This window comes from Macrobrachium nipponense, chromosome 40 (assembly GCF_015104395.2).
Source record: "Macrobrachium nipponense isolate FS-2020 chromosome 40, ASM1510439v2, whole genome shotgun sequence".
Classification (NCBI taxonomy): Eukaryota; Metazoa; Arthropoda; class Malacostraca; order Decapoda; family Palaemonidae; genus Macrobrachium; species Macrobrachium nipponense.
The window spans coordinates 2,687,637-2,706,441 of NC_061101.1; the positions used below are offsets into that span (position 1 = coordinate 2,687,637).

The window sequence follows — 18,805 nt, forward strand, 5'->3', positions numbered from 1 at the left end:
AACAGTAGTACAATATAGTACCCTACATTGCATGGTAGTCATTGAATTTTAATTTAAGATATTAATTTTAGAGTGGAATATTTTGTTAAACCAAGGAGTTGGGTAATTGTAAAAGTTGGATTTTAGGCAATGGACTGTAAGATGAGCACAGATGCCATGATGAATAGCACACCAGGCATTTATAACACTACTGTATAAGGATTATCTCCCTCATATTAGAAAAAGATTGGCAAGACTTGGCAGCTCTAGTGGGTGAGTGTATTTGGTAGTTATGGATCAGTACTGTGTTGCCTTGGTGGATTTTGTGGCGCAAGGAAGAACTGGATGATGGTTATGGGGTAGGTTTTCTACCCTGGTAGGTTCTACCACACAATAAGGCAAGTTCAGAATAAGCGCAAAAGACATGGACCTGTTTTTTGTCAATCTGTCTATCCTAATTTTCCTTTTCCTTCTTGGTGTCCAACTGACATACCTTTGGTGACTGCTATCAGGAAAAAAAACAGATTTAGACATCAGGCAGCAAGGTTTCATGGAAGGTTGGAATTGGATGGCAAGCCTTCTGTGCTGTATAACTGGATTATTTAATGTAGTAGAGGAAACTTTCATGCCAAACCTTGTCCTCAGTACTGGTCTGATCTTGGTGTACTGACAACTCTTCAGGCACTGTAAATTCAGATGGATCTCTTGGGACAGCTGTTTTAGGGTTAAGGTGAATCGGCAGTTATGGGTTTGAACGAATGGTGGGAAGATTATGCTAGCGTGTAAAGGGTCAGGCCTTCCCTTCTTTCATTGACATTGAGTAATTGTGGAGGTGTGAAGCCCATCGTATCATGTGCATTCATAACCTACTCACATCGCAGATGAATAACCATGATAAAACCATATGAACAACACATCTGAACCAGGTTACAGTAAGAGCACCACTAAGTAGTGGTGTGGAAAGACCCACCAAACACAAAGTCAAAGTTCTTAAGTTTCCAATGGAACAGCTTATAGAGTTCATAATTATGACACCACAATGATTTACGATGAACTGCAACTGCTGCTTAGTGGTATCATTTCATTCACAATGATTTACGATGAACTGCAACTGCTGCTTAGTGTATCATTTCATTGTATGAAACCATTGGGTGGTAAAGTCCTGGACACATTCAATAGTGAACATCTCTTCACAATTTAGTTAGTTATTATGCAATATCAATGGAATCAGTTTTTTTCCATATTTGAGTAAAATTGAGGGCAATATCTTCACAGACAAAGAACACTTCTAGTTATGATCAGATTCAAAATTCTGTAAAAAGGTAGGACAGGAATAAATGATTTAAATGATAAAATGTTTTAAATTGATAAAATAACATTAAAATACCATGAACAGAAAGTAGAAGGTAATATATGTACTGGGTAATGCTGTATAATATGTATATTTGAAGATATTCAGAATTATTCAAACGTGTCAAAAGCAATGAAAATCCCAGTGAATTATAATACATAACAGGCAATTCTTGCTGATATGTTACTCCATTATCTTCCTTGAAAAATACGCATGCAATCATGAAGTACACTAAACATGAAAATTTTTCTCCATTCATTCAAATCACATAATATAAATTTATTTATTCACACATTACCAAACATTAACATAAATACTGGATGCTATCATGTAACTACGTCATCATTCACTTGAAGCCTTATCTTTTTCTTCGTCGCTCGTCTCCTCTTCTTTACTACCTGATTTTCTGTGGAATCCTTCTTTTCCCCCTTTACGTGTGTGGCTCTCGTACGAATTTCTTGCGTGTTGGAGGGCGCTTTCGACCCTTGACGCGGTCTCACGAAATGCATCTGGAAGATCTGGTAGGTTCGGGAAGATCTATAATGGTAATGTGTGATGACAGTCGCTTGTACATGCTTGGTTCTCGTTGTTTCTGCATTTGAATATAGCAACCGCAATTTTAATATCATACAGTGCAGAAAAAAATTTCTTAATGGAATCACTACCCAAGGTTGTTGCTTATTACAGTGGCATGAGACTATTATTAGTCTGTTGTTCAAATACAACATTGCAACCCTTTCTTAATACATATTTACTTGTCTGGTTTTGGATAAACGGTAAGCAGAAAATACTGATTTACAAGGACGAATACGTTACCGACATCTTTGGTTAAGAAATGCAACAATGATTAATTTCAGTTGGTAGTTTACTTACACTGATTTTATTTAGCATTGCCTTCATAATTTTATTTTGGTATATTTTTCTTCAGAAGAAAATACAATCAACACAACTCTTAAGATTTTACTTCAAATTATTCACCAATTATTTCATATATTTGCTATATCCCAGTTTCCGGTGATACATTATGATGAAACTGTAACATCAGTGATTTACCAGTGTGTGCTGAAATGCCACTGGATTTCTTTTTAAAAATACAGTTTGAACTTCTTCTTGTCTTCAATTCCCCATTTTTTTTCAATTGCTTGCAAAGAGTATTACCCTCTACTGTTACTCTCCATTTTAATCTATTTTGTAGTAAGTTACTAAAACCTTATATAATTTACAGATGTGACTTTAGGGCCTTATTTTTTTGAATTTCATATATATTGAGGTCTTATATGCAACAGTTCAGAAAGAATAAAAAAAAAAAAAAAAAACTAATTTCAAATCTAACCCCATTTAGGGGAAAGACCGCTTAAAAATAATAATAAAAGACTATGATGATGACTTTTTACTCTCTACCACCAGTCATGTCCAAATTAATACCTCAATCATTGAAAGAATGGGAAGCATTTAAGTAAAGTAGCCTAGTATTTCCCTACTAGTCCTGTGATTATAGTGTACAATGCAGGAAATACTACAAAGTCCTTTATGTGTAAGCATTCTGTCACTACCACAGTAGCATTGCTTTCTGTCTATTTTGCATTTTCCCTTCTCTAATTTTTGACTTATTAAAAGTAAGGAATTCTTCCAGCAAGTCCACCATTTGACTTGATATCTGACTTACAACAAAGATTAAACTTTCTCACAATGATCCACCAAGCTCTACATAACTTGAAGTCCACAATCCACATAAAAATAATCAGGATTTGTCCTTACAAATATAAGCACACATCCATAACATACAAATATCGGAATACCAAGTACAGTGTATTATTCCATATCAGATTGCTACCAATTCTGTAAATACCATACTACAATTGCTAACATATTTTCTAGAAAACTCCCGACATATTACAATGTTTTTCCATTTGGGATTTTGTTATCTGTAATGTAAGTACTAACTCCTTTTAAGTAAAATTCAAATTATACAATCAGCTGATGAGACTAAGCATTTAATGAAACTTGGCTAAGCTTAAATTGTACATGTTCAAGAACCTGACAGTGAGCTGTATAGTAAATGAATATCATAAATCAGTGAAGGCAAGCATTTACTTTCAAGTGTACAGTAATAAGTAAACTACCTATTCCAGGAAGAGTATAAAACTACTCCAGGAAGAGTATAACAACAGTAATAATTCGGTGTAACAGACTCAAAATCTCAAGATATGACAAAAGTTTTTATCAACATGTATCATTTATCTTTCAGACAGTTTTGAACACTGGCTCAAAGGTGGGAAAACAAGTGTATAAATTTTTATATGTTCATAATCTTCTGCTTACTAAAAACATGATGCAGAAATCTGCAGATACTGGTAACAAAGTAAACATGGCAGTAATAATTTTGTTTGGAATTTGCATTATAATGTAACAAAACGTTCACGACTATTAAAAGATAATTTAAGAGACTGGTGCTCCTATACAATAACCATTTTCAAACAGCACCAATGTCTCTGCTCAGAAGAGAACTGTTTCCATTCAATTTCCTATCCAAAGCAGTAAAATGCAAAAGTTAAAAAAACTGATATGCAAGAACAAGAAAATTCTTTGTGAAACCCCACTTGGTATATTTGGCCACACCAACATCTAAAAAAGCCAAAACAGTAGAAACATTTGAAAAACTGCACGATGCAAATACAATACCAAATCAAAAAGAACAAAGGACAGAGGAACATACATTGCACATTTGTCTTATATCAAAAGGTTGTTGGGTACAAAACAGAAATCTGACTGTGTAATAAAAAAAAAAAAAACATTACAGTAGCCAAGATCTTTTAATTATTATTACCCACTTGAAATGTCTGACTACGTACTTCCTATTTTACATACAGCAAGATTTGTTTAAAAATTTTTCAATTATAATAATAACTATCTGAATATATTTTTGTCTTCCAATACCTAAAAAAAGAGCAAAGAATAGTATGTATAACTATTATTCAAATGTTTACAAATAAGCTTGAAAATACATTACAAAACATTCAAAAATTAATAAAACATTTTACTAATAATGTACAATGAGGAGTCAGTGCATGTCACAGTATGCATTATGAAAATTACACATGAAAACAAAATTGTAATCAAAAGTATGTAAACTGAAAAAAAAAAATAAGAATACCTGTACGTAAACAATTTAATGTACAATGAAATACTGTGAACTGAAATCTGACATTTCATTGAATTTGAAAACTTCAGTTGAAGAAAGGCTACAATTAATATACCCAACTACACAAGCAATTAAATTTCCATATCTTAAGAAAAAAGGAAGCTTGACGCAAGTTTGTCATAGGCATTTACATCTAATAGAAACAGTTGTCAATACCAAGACTAAGCAACGTTGTATCTACATTACATATCTACCTAGTTTCTTCTCTTCTGTGTGATAGATTTGTCTGCTAAACAAATTATATATCAGAAACAATTGCAAAGCTTTCCCTGATGTACACCTCCAGGAATGAGTGATGGATGTCTTAACAAGGCTACAAGCTTGGTTGGAAAATAAGGGTACATTTTGTACTTCACTGCACAATACCTGATCATTTTGATTCTCCTGAATGAGAAAATACCAAAGAAAAATCCTTATTTATACAAGCACAGTGCATGTTACAAAGAAATGCTTTAACCCTAAAAGCTTCAAAGGGCTTTAACATCATGAGGCAAACTGAATCAGAAATCAGTACTGGACCTAAAAGCAAAAGCAGTTGTGAATTTCCATTGAATTAATGGTTCTTTGACCTTTAGGACAATCACTAAAGCTTTTAATTGAATAGACACTGTAAGGAAAAACATAGTTTCAAAATTTCCCACAAAGCATGTTCTTCTAAAGGGCTTCTTTCCACTACAGTAAGAGTGGGTTGAGTTTATTAAAAGCCTGGCCAACTTACGAAGCTGCTCATAAGATAATTTGGACGTTATAGGAAGTCTGTGTTGTGGTGAAAGGAAGACTTCTTCAATCTAAAAGAAACAAAAAAAAAATTATGCATGAATGAATTGACTCTTCATCTCCGAAGAACTTGGAAATAAAAAAGTTATCGACAAGTGAAAAAAAAAAATGAATGGAAGCATGGCACAGTGTGCTGCCTTTTTGCTTCTGTAAGGACATTTAAATCATTCTCTTACTGGAATGACACTAAATTTCTTATTGTAAACCACTGCACTTAGTTCAAAATTATTCTCATTAAATTTCAAACCATCTTCCCCACAACTCAAAGTTTGGAGCATACTTTCTTTTTTAGTAGGGCCATTCTTTAACCTCTCACATAGGCCTAAGTACCTTCCATTTTTTTAAGGGAACTATTACATTAATCTTATGCAATACATTTTAATGTTACTGTATGTGGCCATTCTTAAGCCACTTTGCTAGAAGTCGGTTTTAAGGATTTTTTTTTTTTTAATTGAAGAAATTGCAGCAATCCCTTACAAATAGTATAAATTCCATCATGTTAATAACTATCCTCCTCTTAAAGGAAAATTTAAATCACCAAAGTGCACAACTATTTTTGTACATAAACAAAACTTCCTAAAAATGGTACAGTATCAATTTATTTAAACATCCAATAAGAAGCATTAACCAACAACAGATGTGTTCAATTAAAAAAACCTGCTGCTTTCAATGGTTCACTGCAGTTCATATGTACCGATTATAAAATTATATTTTTTTTAGTTAATTTTTCATTAATGCTATTATATTTTATTTTACTAAAATGTTATCAGTTATAGCCTGTAACTGTATTTCATATTTTAAAAATCTATATCAATAATTATGGAGATGTCAACCCTACTGTTTTGATACAAATATGACATAGCCTTTCTACTGCAATTCAGATAGCACGCAAACATTTTGTTTTTACTTCGCATATGATGTGAATACATGAAATTGGGATTAAAATCAAGTCTTAAAATGGTAGATGATACATGAGTACATATGATTAAAAGAATTTAATCATTTAATCACAGTACGTAGTTTGTCTTTATGTCTGAGAATGGAATTTGATACCCGTCACCAAAACCATTTGTTCATAGCCAGTAGGCTAAAACTTGTACACAGGACCGTCACCTTTATAAAGGTGCACCACAAGGGAAGTCCAAATGGTTTTCAAAAGTCACTTCAAACTTTCTCCTTAACATAAGAATTTAATAATTGATTTGGAAACAATATACGCATTAATTCTGCACTAATTTCCAAGGTTTTTTATAATTAACAGGGAAATTTAAATTCTTCTCTGTAGTCATTTTAAGTTTTTTCTTAATATGGAAATTTAAGAAACCATCTGTAATATTTTTATCCAACTCCCGTCGTCAAATAAAATGTGAAATAATTTTGCTTGATGACCTTTTGCAGATTCTGCACAATTAAGAGTTTTAGAACCAAAAAGAATTTTGGCCTTTTAGATGACCCTCCCTTGAGGCACTGTAATGAAATTACATGAAAAAAAAAATAGTTAAACATAAGTTTACAAAAAATGTTTGAACATGTAGCTCCACTTGTAAGGTCATTTCTGCCAAATATACCAAGCAGTCTAGCACAGACACTTTTTTTGTTTTGCCATTTTCGAATTTTCACAATATCACATTCTAACTACAGATTACCACACCACTCTCTTCAATGAGAGGATATTTAAGTAATATCTCACATATTTAAAATTTATAGCAATAGTCTTGCAAAAGTTAACATTGAAAATATGACTTCCTAATACCATGTGAATATATTACCTTCAGGAAAAGAAATATTCTTTAAGAAATACCACTACAATTACTCAAAAATACCAATAGTAGTGATGCTGAATTGCTCTTAAACCAACATCTTTTGAATGCAAGAATGAACAGTCACAGGAACTGATAATGTTTTTAATAAGATGCCAACTCTTAAGTTTACTTGGAACAAATTTTGACGTAGTATAAAGAATACCCCTATTCATAACAACATCCAAACAAATATAGTACAAGGGCACAGTTGTGGGTTATATTTTGTCTGCACTACTATACAAAATTCACATCATGAATGCTGGGAACTGAGCTAAAATCAGTGAGATCTTACTTCAACTAACATCAAGAGTTTTCAAGAAAGGGAACTCTAAAATAACACTTAAAAACTCATAAAAAGGTATATGCTTTAGTAATAAATATCTATAAGAAATCATAAACATATTTCTTGTAAAACGTCTACGAACTTGAAGTACACCATCTTCAAAAGACACAAGAAAGAGGATTGTTCACCACTTGTAGCAAAAGATATGATAAAATGATAATAAAATACGTATGGTGAAACAGCACAGTAGTCAATGTCACACAAAAGCTCTTCTAGGGGGATAAATGTTAAATATCTAAACTTCACTTACTATGCAATTGCAAAACATGTAAAGGCAACAGAAAAGACCTGTAAACTTAAAATAATAAAAAGCCATGTTCAGAAACAAACAATATTTGTAATACTGCATAGGAAATAAAAACCTGTACTTACATCTTTACAATCTGGGTGCAACTAATGGGACTGATAGGAGCTATTTTTGGTCTGAAACATGCAAGAAAGTGAATTTTTAAAAATGATACTACATAAAGCAACAAAATAAAAAATAACAAAAATAATACAAAAATGAGAAACCAAATCAAATAGAAAGCTAAACTGCATAAATCACTAAATGGATGTTAAAATCTGTTGTTTCAAACTGTCAACACCATCTGATGAAAAGCTCTGCAACTTTGGGGGCAGTACCCATAACTTAAAACAAAAAGAAAGTTTCACTACAATCTTCAGAGGTTACTTCAAAAGGTCACAAAAAAAAGAAAATGTTGATGGAGTATAAAAATTACACTTAGCGCTTTAGCATGGATTATCAATCAATAAGACTGAAAAAATATATGTTAAACTAAATATATAGTTTGCACAGTACTTTCATAGCAACAGGTATTGTTTTTTTTTTTTTTTTAACTAGTATTAAAGGTTACTTGTGGTAATTTACTGCACTCAACTCAAAGCAGACTACTAGACCATATATCCAACAAGAATGTTTAAAAATTATATTTTTAGGTTTCACAAATACACACCACTGCTTTACATAGCCTTACTCTTCCATTTAAGCATATGACTGGATACATGTTAACTTAAAAGAGCCCCTTCTCCCACACAGCTGAGAGACTCTGACACATTTAGGGGCAAACCCCAGATCACTAACCTAACCTCTAACTCTTCTGTACAAATGTAAGTTTTACTCTTGAATTTAATGTGGCCTGGCGCCAAAACAGTGAAGGGACAGAAAGGATATTGGCACAAGGCAATGGTTTGCATTTTATGTAAACTGTCCATTTATACATAGACAAAACCAATGTGGGGTTAAAGGCGCTTCACTATGCATCCATATTTCTTGGTTCCTAGGTTCATGCCCGGGAGCCAACGAAATTATTATCAACAAAAAATTCTCCTTCGGTTAACATATATGAAAAATATATTAATTCCGAGGAAAAGCAAATAAGATATTTGTAGCTTAATGCATATCTACAGTACAGGTAACTGGGTGAGATGGTTACTTTAGCAGAATGTGAACCTCATAACTGGGATGGTGGTCCAAGTATAATGTATTAAAGAGCTGTAATTTAGTTAACCCATTAAAGGATGTGACATCCCTTAAATTGTGTGTGTGTTTTAAACCAACTAAATGGGTAAGTCCTTAAACCAACTAAATGGGTAGGTCCCACTTATACCTAGGCAGATTAGTCCCAACAGAAGTGTGTCTATACCTTGCCGGAGTATAGAAATGCACAAGATAAAGTCCAAATTATCTGAGAAGTTGAAAGGTGTGTAGGCTGTAGTCTGCACTGGATCATGAGTAAAATGAAAAGAAAATTTAGAGGTGATAAGCAAGGAAGAGATTAGAGGCCACTGCAGGGCCTAGAGAAAATGTACCAAGATATCACTTAAATTCTTGAAGTCGAAGAAGATGCGCTGGTATCTTCAACTCGCAGCACTTTGAGTTCATCTCATGATAAGTCAAGTTTGAAAAGATTTGAAGCAACAAAAGCCAAAGCTTCAGGCATTTCAAACTTTATAAATGTGATATCATGGGAGAGAATAATTTTTCTTTTCTTATGAATACTATACACCTGAAAACTATTGGTTGTGTAAACAGTTCAAAGGTAATGAACAGAAAATGACATGAACTAGTGCAAAGCTTTACCTTTTCAGAACTCTGATATGGTATACTGGATGTCAGTGTCAGCCAATCTAATAGAAAGATTGGAATGAATCATTTGGATACCCCAGGGGTTGGAGCTTTGTAATAATGAAGTACGTATGAGGAAAGTGGTGCAGAACAGCCAAAATTTAAATTTCATTTTCAAATCATGTAAAAGTTTACTTTCTGATATCAAACTGAGGATTTGGGTTTCAGTAACCACACCAAAAGTGAACAATGATCAGCCCACTAGTAACAAAAGGTGTACGTTTTGAAATGGTGCTCCAAATGCACATACGTATTTGGTGTCTTTAGCTTTTAAATAGATGTCATATACCATCGTTAAAAGTACTTGTCCAAATCCATTAGAGGCAAAGTGGCATAAAACCCAACATATCAATAGCTCCTTTCATCCTCTTCCGTCAGATGATATTCCAGTTACTTCAGGGTTGACTTAATAATGTTTATGCATTGTGGTTATTATAGGTGTACTTTGACAAAAAATCAATAATTTTCAATGCAAATTTGGACGTACATTTTACCTATAATCATAAATATTCTATTTCAATATTAGAAGTCATGGCAGTGGCATAAAAGACAAATGTTCAGAAATGAGTAGGAAGATAACGTCATTGTTCAGAATTATTTGTTATCTAGCACAGGTTCAACCCTAAAGAAGCTGAGTAATCCTACTTCTACAGTATATTACTCTTCTAATAAGAAAATATGTTAAATATTCCATGACAAAAAAAACTATTAATGATAAAAAACATTACCAAGAAGATACTAACCTTCGAGTCTGTTCGAATTTGAGCTTGCTGACGAAGAAATATCGAGTTCTTCAACAATTCAACAAGTGATAAGAATTTTTCATTTGAATCTTGCATTCCCCTCACAGCTCTGAAAGCATGCAAGGATAGTTAATACTAAGTTATGACAAGCATTGAAAATAAAGTCTTCACACCACTAAAGTAAAAGATGAACACAAACTGTAAACTTTCTAAAATTTTTATAAACAATTGCAGTTTTGTTTCCTAAACACATTTGAAATACTGATTGTAGAGTACAAATACCATTCTCATGTCTCAATCAGGTTGACCAATTAGTCTTCTTAATTGGAAATTACTTATTACATAAATTACTGTACTACCATACTTCTTGAACCTTTGATAATAATCAAGACTTAAAAAGTTGGACAATATTATTTCAAAATTAAATGTTACTGCATTTGACACACAGTTAAACTTGATCATTAAGGATGACAGTCTATAATTGAACATAAAACTGGTGTATCTAAAAACTATAAGAAACATTTATGCACATAACTTTTTGCAGTGATGCTGTATACTGTACTGGAATTATTCTATAGGTTTCTTACCATGTAACTCCAGTTTACATATTAAGTTAAAGTAATATCAATTATAAGCATTTTATTAAGTATTTGTTTAATCTATGAATTTAAAATTTATTTTCACTGCTGGGGTGTAATATGTGAAAAGAAACATTGCAAATCTGGGATAATTTTTTTTTACACACAAACATTAATTTTCAATTCACAGCTGTACTATAGAGGGCAGATCATACACAAGCTGAACAATAACTACTATATAAATACTAATGGTGAATTAATTTTCACTAGATGCCTTACTTTTCACACAAAACACTGCCCTTGTTTCATAGGTTTAACCCAATGATTCCAATGCCTTACGGAGCTGATCTGAACAGCTATTGTAAATCAAGCCTGAAAAGATAGGTAATCCTCAGTTGCCAGCTCTTGAAACTTCAATAGCAAGAGCAGAGCAAGATGGAATCCACAATGAAACAAATAACCAACAAGAGCATCACAGTTCACGCACAGCCGTCATGGTTAATTTTGTCATATATTTAACTTCTTGTTGATAATATATAAGAACTACTTCAAAGAAAGGTAATTTTTAAGTTTTTATAGATTTTTGAGGTCTACCATCATTACTATCGTTGCCGCCTCTATGAAATTCTGTCCCTTTTGTTTTTCTTATGCTTTCACTTCCACAAATCCCCACTCATCTCCAGCCTTCTGTCTCAAAGTTCATATTCATGTAGTCTGGGTCTCTCAACTCTTCTGCGCCGCAAGAAGCTCAGGTGACATTATTACGTGCTCTGTTCATTAGTAATTATGTTGGCTACCGTAATATCAATGATAGTACCTGAAAGCACGGTCTTATCAGCATCATTGGCCTGTGCACTCAAGTACTATCTTTTAAATCCTCTTACACTTCATTCAATTTCATTATCTGGACTTGAGTACTTAGTATATTATACTTTGCATTCATCACCTCATTTCTGAAATTTTTCTAATATTATCATTTGCTTATGCTTATTCTTTATTGTCTCTGAAGGCCACAGTTTTCGTCTTGTTATGTACTGTACTTCGCAGTAACTTTTAAAAAACAACAATATACGTGTTTTAAAAGTTAAATTATGCACAAAACACTGGAATGAAACCACATTGCTAAAAAATCTAAATCATCAGTATATAAAAATTAGTTTTTCGCAGACAATTGTAGTTATGAAGCCAGCAATCCAGATGATAATACCCACAACTAAGAAGGAACTTGTAAGGAAAATATTAACTTTTTCCACAATAACATTGAAAAGGGATCATCAATAGGGTTGTGATGAAAAAAAACTAAATTCTTAATAATTCCTAACAAAATTTAAGCCATTCAAGTAAGCTTCACAAGAACACTGGAATTATCCAACTCTTTCCTCTATCATACCCTAGGGCATACTCCACATCATAACAAGCGCCCTGCAGTTGAGAATGAAGTGAAGTGACATGCTGTCGACGAGTGACTGTTGGTGGTAATGCTCGTCTGACGTGCTCCTGGAGACGATATACAGCTAGAGATGGTTCATTGGCAGATATGTGGATATTCTCGCTCACTCTTTCCAAAGCTGCAGATGATATAATCACTGTCAGGTTAAAAATGATAAATCATTAAGGAATATCGATTTACATAAGGAAAACAGAATTTTCCGAGGGACACAAAAATAAAGCCAATTACAATATGAGAAGAACCATATATATATACTAAAGTCACTGTCGACAGCCAGTACTTTTTGATAGTTATGCATACCACAAAAAGGTTCCCAAAGGCAATACTCTTGCGAAAATTTATTTCTGTGTTGTTTCAACAAATACCATAAGTTTGGGGGGTTAGTATTTTAAGGAATCTTACCGCCCTGACTTAAACAGTGTTTGTTGTGCACATGACTCACCCGAATCCTGCATTTCATGCAAATATATTAAGTATTTCTTACCTTTTTTAACTTTAACTTCCAAATCTGGATCATTTGGAGGATGAGGTGGAGATATAGTTGCCATCCTCTAGCCTACTTGGTAGGGAGGCGGTTAAATCTGTGATGCTATAAGCTTGTACAAATCTGGGAATGATAAAAAGACTTTTATAACCTTCACTTTACAATGTGGTGGAAAAAGTGTATGATTTACTGTTTCACACTTACTATACATTTAACTTAGTCACTGACCTACATGAAAGAAAAAGTACGACCTGGCACCTGAGGCTAGGTTAGGTTAAGTTCCATCCTCATTGTTGGCGGTGTAACCTCTTTGTTTTTTGTAGCCTAGTGTTTTGTGATTGACCCTGACTATAGGCATTGATTGTGTTCTTTATCTGACAGATTATCATATGGTTTATGCATTTTATACACTCCTGTTGGAATCATATTCTTGCTTTTCATTTACCCCACCCTAAAAACCTTCATTTCCTCCTGGCGTTAGGGCTATTTGGTCAGAAATTAAAATATCATAGTAGTACAAAATGGGGTAGATCTAGGTACCTAATAACTCCGTATCAAGTATTTCTCTGGAAATTACAGTTTCCTACAGTATTTGGGTTGCTTATTAAGAATTAACTGTTATTTTTTGGGGGGTCGACTGTAATTAATCCTCAGGGGCCAGTACTAAGTACGGCGAAATACATTTGACATCCCAATCCCTAATGGCTTTCGTATTTGCGGGACTGTTCCTTGCAGTCTGTGCGGAGTTATTGCCTAGAATTACCCCGTTCCTTGCAGTTATTGCCTAGAATTACCCCGTTCCTTGCAGTTATTGCCTAGAATTACCCCGTTCCTTGCAGTTATTGCCTAGCTATAATTACCCAAAATGGGGCCTATTGCATGACCCAGGTTGACCTAAGCACTAAACTGATTTGATTTAGAAAGCTCACATTAGATAACTCTCATGACCAGCTCAGGATTAGCTATTTAGCCTCTGCAAAATTGGTGCCAGTAAAGATGAGCGTAATCTCTGACTGTGCTTATTTGATTAGATTGACTGATTATGAAATTCAGGTCTTGAGGACCAAGCGCCGGAACCTATGAGGATTATTCAGCGCCCTAATGAAAATGAAATATATAAATTAGTGATTAATTATGAATAATTGAATGATACCAGTGTCCAAAAATTAGTATGATAAATTATGAGTAAGTGAATGATACCAGTGAGCAAATATGAACGTAAGAAATGAAGAATGATTGGAGCATTTTGAACAATTCATTCGACATGGGTTAGTAGTATCTGCTATATTCCCCATCCTCTTCCTGTCTAGATAGGACTTCTATTGGTGACTTTGTCTTGTAAATACGATTCAAATTAATATCAATTTTAGAGCATTGCATTGTTAGGCTATAGGTAGTAAAGGTTAAATGAAGGCAGGCAGGATAACCTACCCTTGGCAACGACACGCCATTCTTAACCATATCACACTCGAAAGGCAAAAATAAATCCAACTCTTAAATTATACTATATAACAATCAAATCTCCTTACAGTTAATAAACTATAAGACTGTTTTACCTTATTCCAAGGCCAAAACACTTTCCACAATTGCCAGCGACCCGTCAAAGAACATAAAAACGAAAGCCAGAACGTCCCAAACGTCATAAACTTGACAGCTGAGTTGACTGTAGAGTTTGGGGGTGTTACCTATGTACGGCTCACCTTTGAAGCCTCGTCTTCTTCTTAACCCAGTCGTTTTATTGATTTCTCGTCTCTTCTTTCATACTTGCCGTATATACACGTTTATCCTTTATTTTTCATCATACATCTTTAGATAGCCTCTAGCATGGAAGAATATCCTTATGGCTGGTGGTTTAAGTTATATATAGTCCAGTATGATTACTCTAGCTTAGCTTTTTCGTATTGCAGAACTGGTAATTCTTCTCTCTCCAAACTGTATCTATCTTTTTTGTACGCCATCATCTCTGAATGAAATTAATTTCATTTTTGAAATCTACTGCTATAACAAACAGGGCTTTTAAATCTTTCAGTACCCATAAACGACCTACAGTTTTTTTCTTTCGTCTTAAACCGTGGTTGTAGTCTTCTCATTAATCCAGTTTCCTTCAGATTATTTTTCTTTTATCTGCTTTCTTGACGTGTCCTGGCTTTGAACGTCCCTCCAAGATCTAAGATGTTTCCTTCTCCGGAACATTTTTGAGAATTTTTAAACCTTTACATATAGCTACTGTTAACCATTGGCTGGTAGAGTTCTGGTTTATATATATATATATATATATATATTATATATATATATATATATATTATATATATATATATATATAGTCACAAAGTGGCGTAGAGTATCTGGGTCTGGTTACCATTAATACTTGGGGGGGATGGGGGGCAAGAGTATCGGTGTCTGGATACCATTAATACTTGGTGCATGAAATAGTCAAAGATCTGTGTCTGGAACCATTAATATTTGTTAACCCAAACTGCCAAGTATCTGGTTACTACACTTACCATTTGTACTGCTATACAAGAGACCCTTTTATTCCTGGGTCTGGGAACGCCCCTTTTGTACTAAGGGCACCAGTTCGTTCAAGTACCTGGTTGTTACTTACCCCTCCCACCTAAACAGACAGACAACCCTTGAACCCTTCATCACAAAGACTAAACGACTGAATACTCTAAGGTAAGAGTGATCCCTTTTTTTTTTCTAACTGAACAGTCAAGAAAACAATCAGTCTAAGTTCATTAAAAAAATAGGGTGAGGTAATCTTAATTAAAGGGCATCACTCGTGCAAAGTTTAAATTTAAGTATTTCCCTGATTCTGTTTTATTTGTGGGAAACGTCACAATTACACTCTATATTTCTACCTAGACAACAAAATATCATGCTGGTGGTTTCAATGAAATACTCGTATAAATCTTAAAGACAAAAATTTATTTCTAAATTCAAAATTTGTAAGTGAAATTCACAATCTCAGGGAAATTGTTATTACTTGAAAACAAAAGTTTAATTAATTCTTGAATTAACTATTAAGCAAAATTAAACCAAAGTTTATCAAGAAAATTAATTAATTAAATTATAAAGCAATAATTAAATTTGAAATTAAATTTAATTAAATGCAAGTTAATTCACAAGTGTAAGATTCAAAATGTACACAATAGAATATTAATCAAACTAATTAAACAAAAAATAAAGACAATGCAGAAAAACATAATGCATAATATGAAAACAATTAAAGCATTGACAGTACAAACATTAAGCATAAAAAAAAATGGATATGTCAAAAGAACAAAGCAAAAGATAAATGTTTAGAAATGATAAAACCCAGAAGTGCACTTCAAAACATTTGTAAAAATACCGATACACAGCTGCCAGCTTCAATCAAAAGGCCTGTTACAATTTTACACTTTTTCACTATTTTCGTGGGCGCCTTCACAGATTTAACAAAAATAATACTATGTTCAGATTCCACAAACAACACATATATTACTAAGAATTATATAAAATGAGTGACCAGCTTGTTACGTTAGTTACTGAAACAGCCTCGCAACCGAGCGAGAGAGAGAGAGAGACTATAACACACGCCGCTATCCCTCAAAAGCAAATGAATAAGGTTCTCTCACCCCATAAGCGTATGGGCGATTAGTATCTAGTTCAAGACAAAAACATATTACGTCAACTCTATAGGGGTACCTAATACAAGACCTCTTTGACTGCGTTCACATATGTCTATGAATAAGGCTCCCTTGTTCCTTCACAGGCTCGACCGTGATGTGTTTACATCGATAAAGAAAAATTCTTGGCTAAGATTCTCAAAGAGCAAAAAACAACTCTCTTCCAAAGGCTTATGAGCTTTCACTCTCTCTGTGTTACGGTACTTAAAAATGAAAAGTGGATCACTTAAGCATGTTATCTTTAAATTTGGGAAATCTGAACACAGAAACAAACATTTCATACCATGATACACAGTTTCTGATGTGAATTAATCATATTACCACAATTATAATTGCATTCCAACTTACATTATAATATATATATATATATATATATATATATATATATATATATATATATATATATAAACCATTTATATATATATATATATATAATATATATATATATATATATATATATATATATATATATATATATATATAAAGTATGTATAACTGAATCACGAAAGTTAGGAACGTGATAAATCCATAAATAAAGGTATAACGCCACAAGGGAAAAAAAACAAAGGAGTTTCCGCGAGATCTTTCGATTCGACGTTCAAACGTCCTTTACTTAGCAGATGAACTGACTTACATGAGGAAATGACAATACTAGAAGGTCGTATAACTGACAATAGGGATTATAAAGAGATTAGTACCTAGAATCCGACACACCTGGAAGATGAGTAACCTTCCCAAACAAGGATAAACATGGGTACAATTAAAAGTTTAAGACAATCTGCTCAGACACAAGGACACGACAATTAAAGGATTATTATAGGTGACAGCTATTCAGAACTTTGGTAAACAAAAAACATATTCACAATACATATTCACAATACATATTAAACATACATATACAGCGAAGATATCTCTAAGGCAACTAATTTTTATTTAAGTCTGTAATTATATCTTTGAGGTCTTCTTGAACATGTTACAAATACAAGGTCTAAATGAAACAGGCCACGACTAATATTGAAATTACAATGAGAAGTAAGTTGTATTAAAGCAGATTCTAAAAGATTTCGTGATAAGACATCTTTTGACCTTGCAATTAATGAACTACCAATCCAATTTATTCGGTGGTTGTTTTCACTTAAATGAATGAATATGCATTAGATGTTTGCCTAGTTTTTACAGAATATTTATACTGGCTTAACCTTACTTCTATGTTTTTACGAGCATTGCGCATTGTCAGTCCCCAATATTTGGATCAAGAAACTGAATACATAAGAAAAATAGGGAAAGATTTATGTTATCCTTCACATATATTAGATATTTGTTATAATAAAGCCCGCGCAAAAAAGTTTTATAGTGTAAGTAACACAGAGAAAGGAAATTGCTAAGAACATACTCAGTTTGCCTTATTTTAACGGATTTGAAACCATTAAATCATTGCTAAAAGCTTTAAGGTCAACCTTGTTTTTTCCTATAATAACACATTAAAAGGAATGTTAATAAAAAATGGCCCAAGAGAAAGAAACAACAACATAATAAATAAAATTCCATGTATGGACTGTCCCTCATTTTATCTCGGACAGTCGAGCAAGGGCTTAGAAGTAAGGTTAAGCCAGCATAAATATTCTGTAAAAACTGGGCAAACACCTAATGCAATATTCATTCATTCAAGTGAAAACAACCACCAAATAAATTGGATTGGTAGTTCAGTAATTGCAAGGTCAAAAGATGTCTTATCACGAAATCTTTTAGAATCTGCTTTAATACAACTTACTTCTCATTGTAATTTCAATATTAGTCGTGGCCTGTTTCATTTAGACCCTTGTATTTTGTAACTGTTTCAAGAATGACCTCAAAGATATAATTACAGACTTAAATAAAAATTAGTTGCCTTAGAGATATCTTCGTTCTTGTATATGTATGTATATAGTATGTGAATACGTATTGTAAATACATATTCACAATATGTATTTACAATACATATTGCGAATATGTATTTACAATATGTTTTTGTTTACTAAAGTTCTGAATGCTGGGTCAGCCTGTAATAATCCTTTAATTGTCTTGTCCTTGTGTCTGAGCAGATTGTCTTAAACTTTTAATTGTACCCATGTTTATGCTTGTTTGGGAAGGTTACTCATCTTCCAGGTGTGTCGGATTCTAGGTACTAATCTCTTTATAATCCCTATCTGTCAGTTATACGACCTTTCTTGTATTGTCATTTCCTCATGTAAGTCAGTTCATCTGCTAAGTAAAGGACGTTTGAACGTCGAAAGATCTCGCGGAAACTCCGTTGTTTATTT

The 18,805-nt window shown here is 33.2% G+C and overlaps 2 protein-coding genes across 2 annotated transcripts in view; both read right to left on the bottom strand.

Moving 5' to 3' along the window:
• Positions 1-18,805, bottom strand: part of LOC135211872 (putative ammonium transporter 1) — an 82,339-nt gene that overhangs the window by 56,859 nt on the left and 6,675 nt on the right. The gene's annotated exons all lie outside the window — the stretch shown is intronic.
• The window catches only part of LOC135211773 (BLOC-1-related complex subunit 8-like), a 91,660-nt gene continuing 77,757 nt past the window's right edge, over positions 4,903-18,805 (bottom strand). Inside the window, exons 2-6 of the mRNA XM_064244986.1 lie at positions 12,838-12,960; positions 12,294-12,471; positions 10,326-10,434; positions 5,251-5,320; positions 4,903-5,051 (exon numbers count right to left, since the gene is read on the bottom strand). Coding sequence (XP_064101056.1) covers positions 4,903-5,051; positions 5,251-5,320; positions 10,326-10,434; positions 12,294-12,471; positions 12,838-12,901 — 570 coding nt within the window. The 5' untranslated portion in view covers positions 12,902-12,960. The remainder of the gene's footprint in view (positions 5,052-5,250; positions 5,321-10,325; positions 10,435-12,293; positions 12,472-12,837; positions 12,961-18,805) is intronic.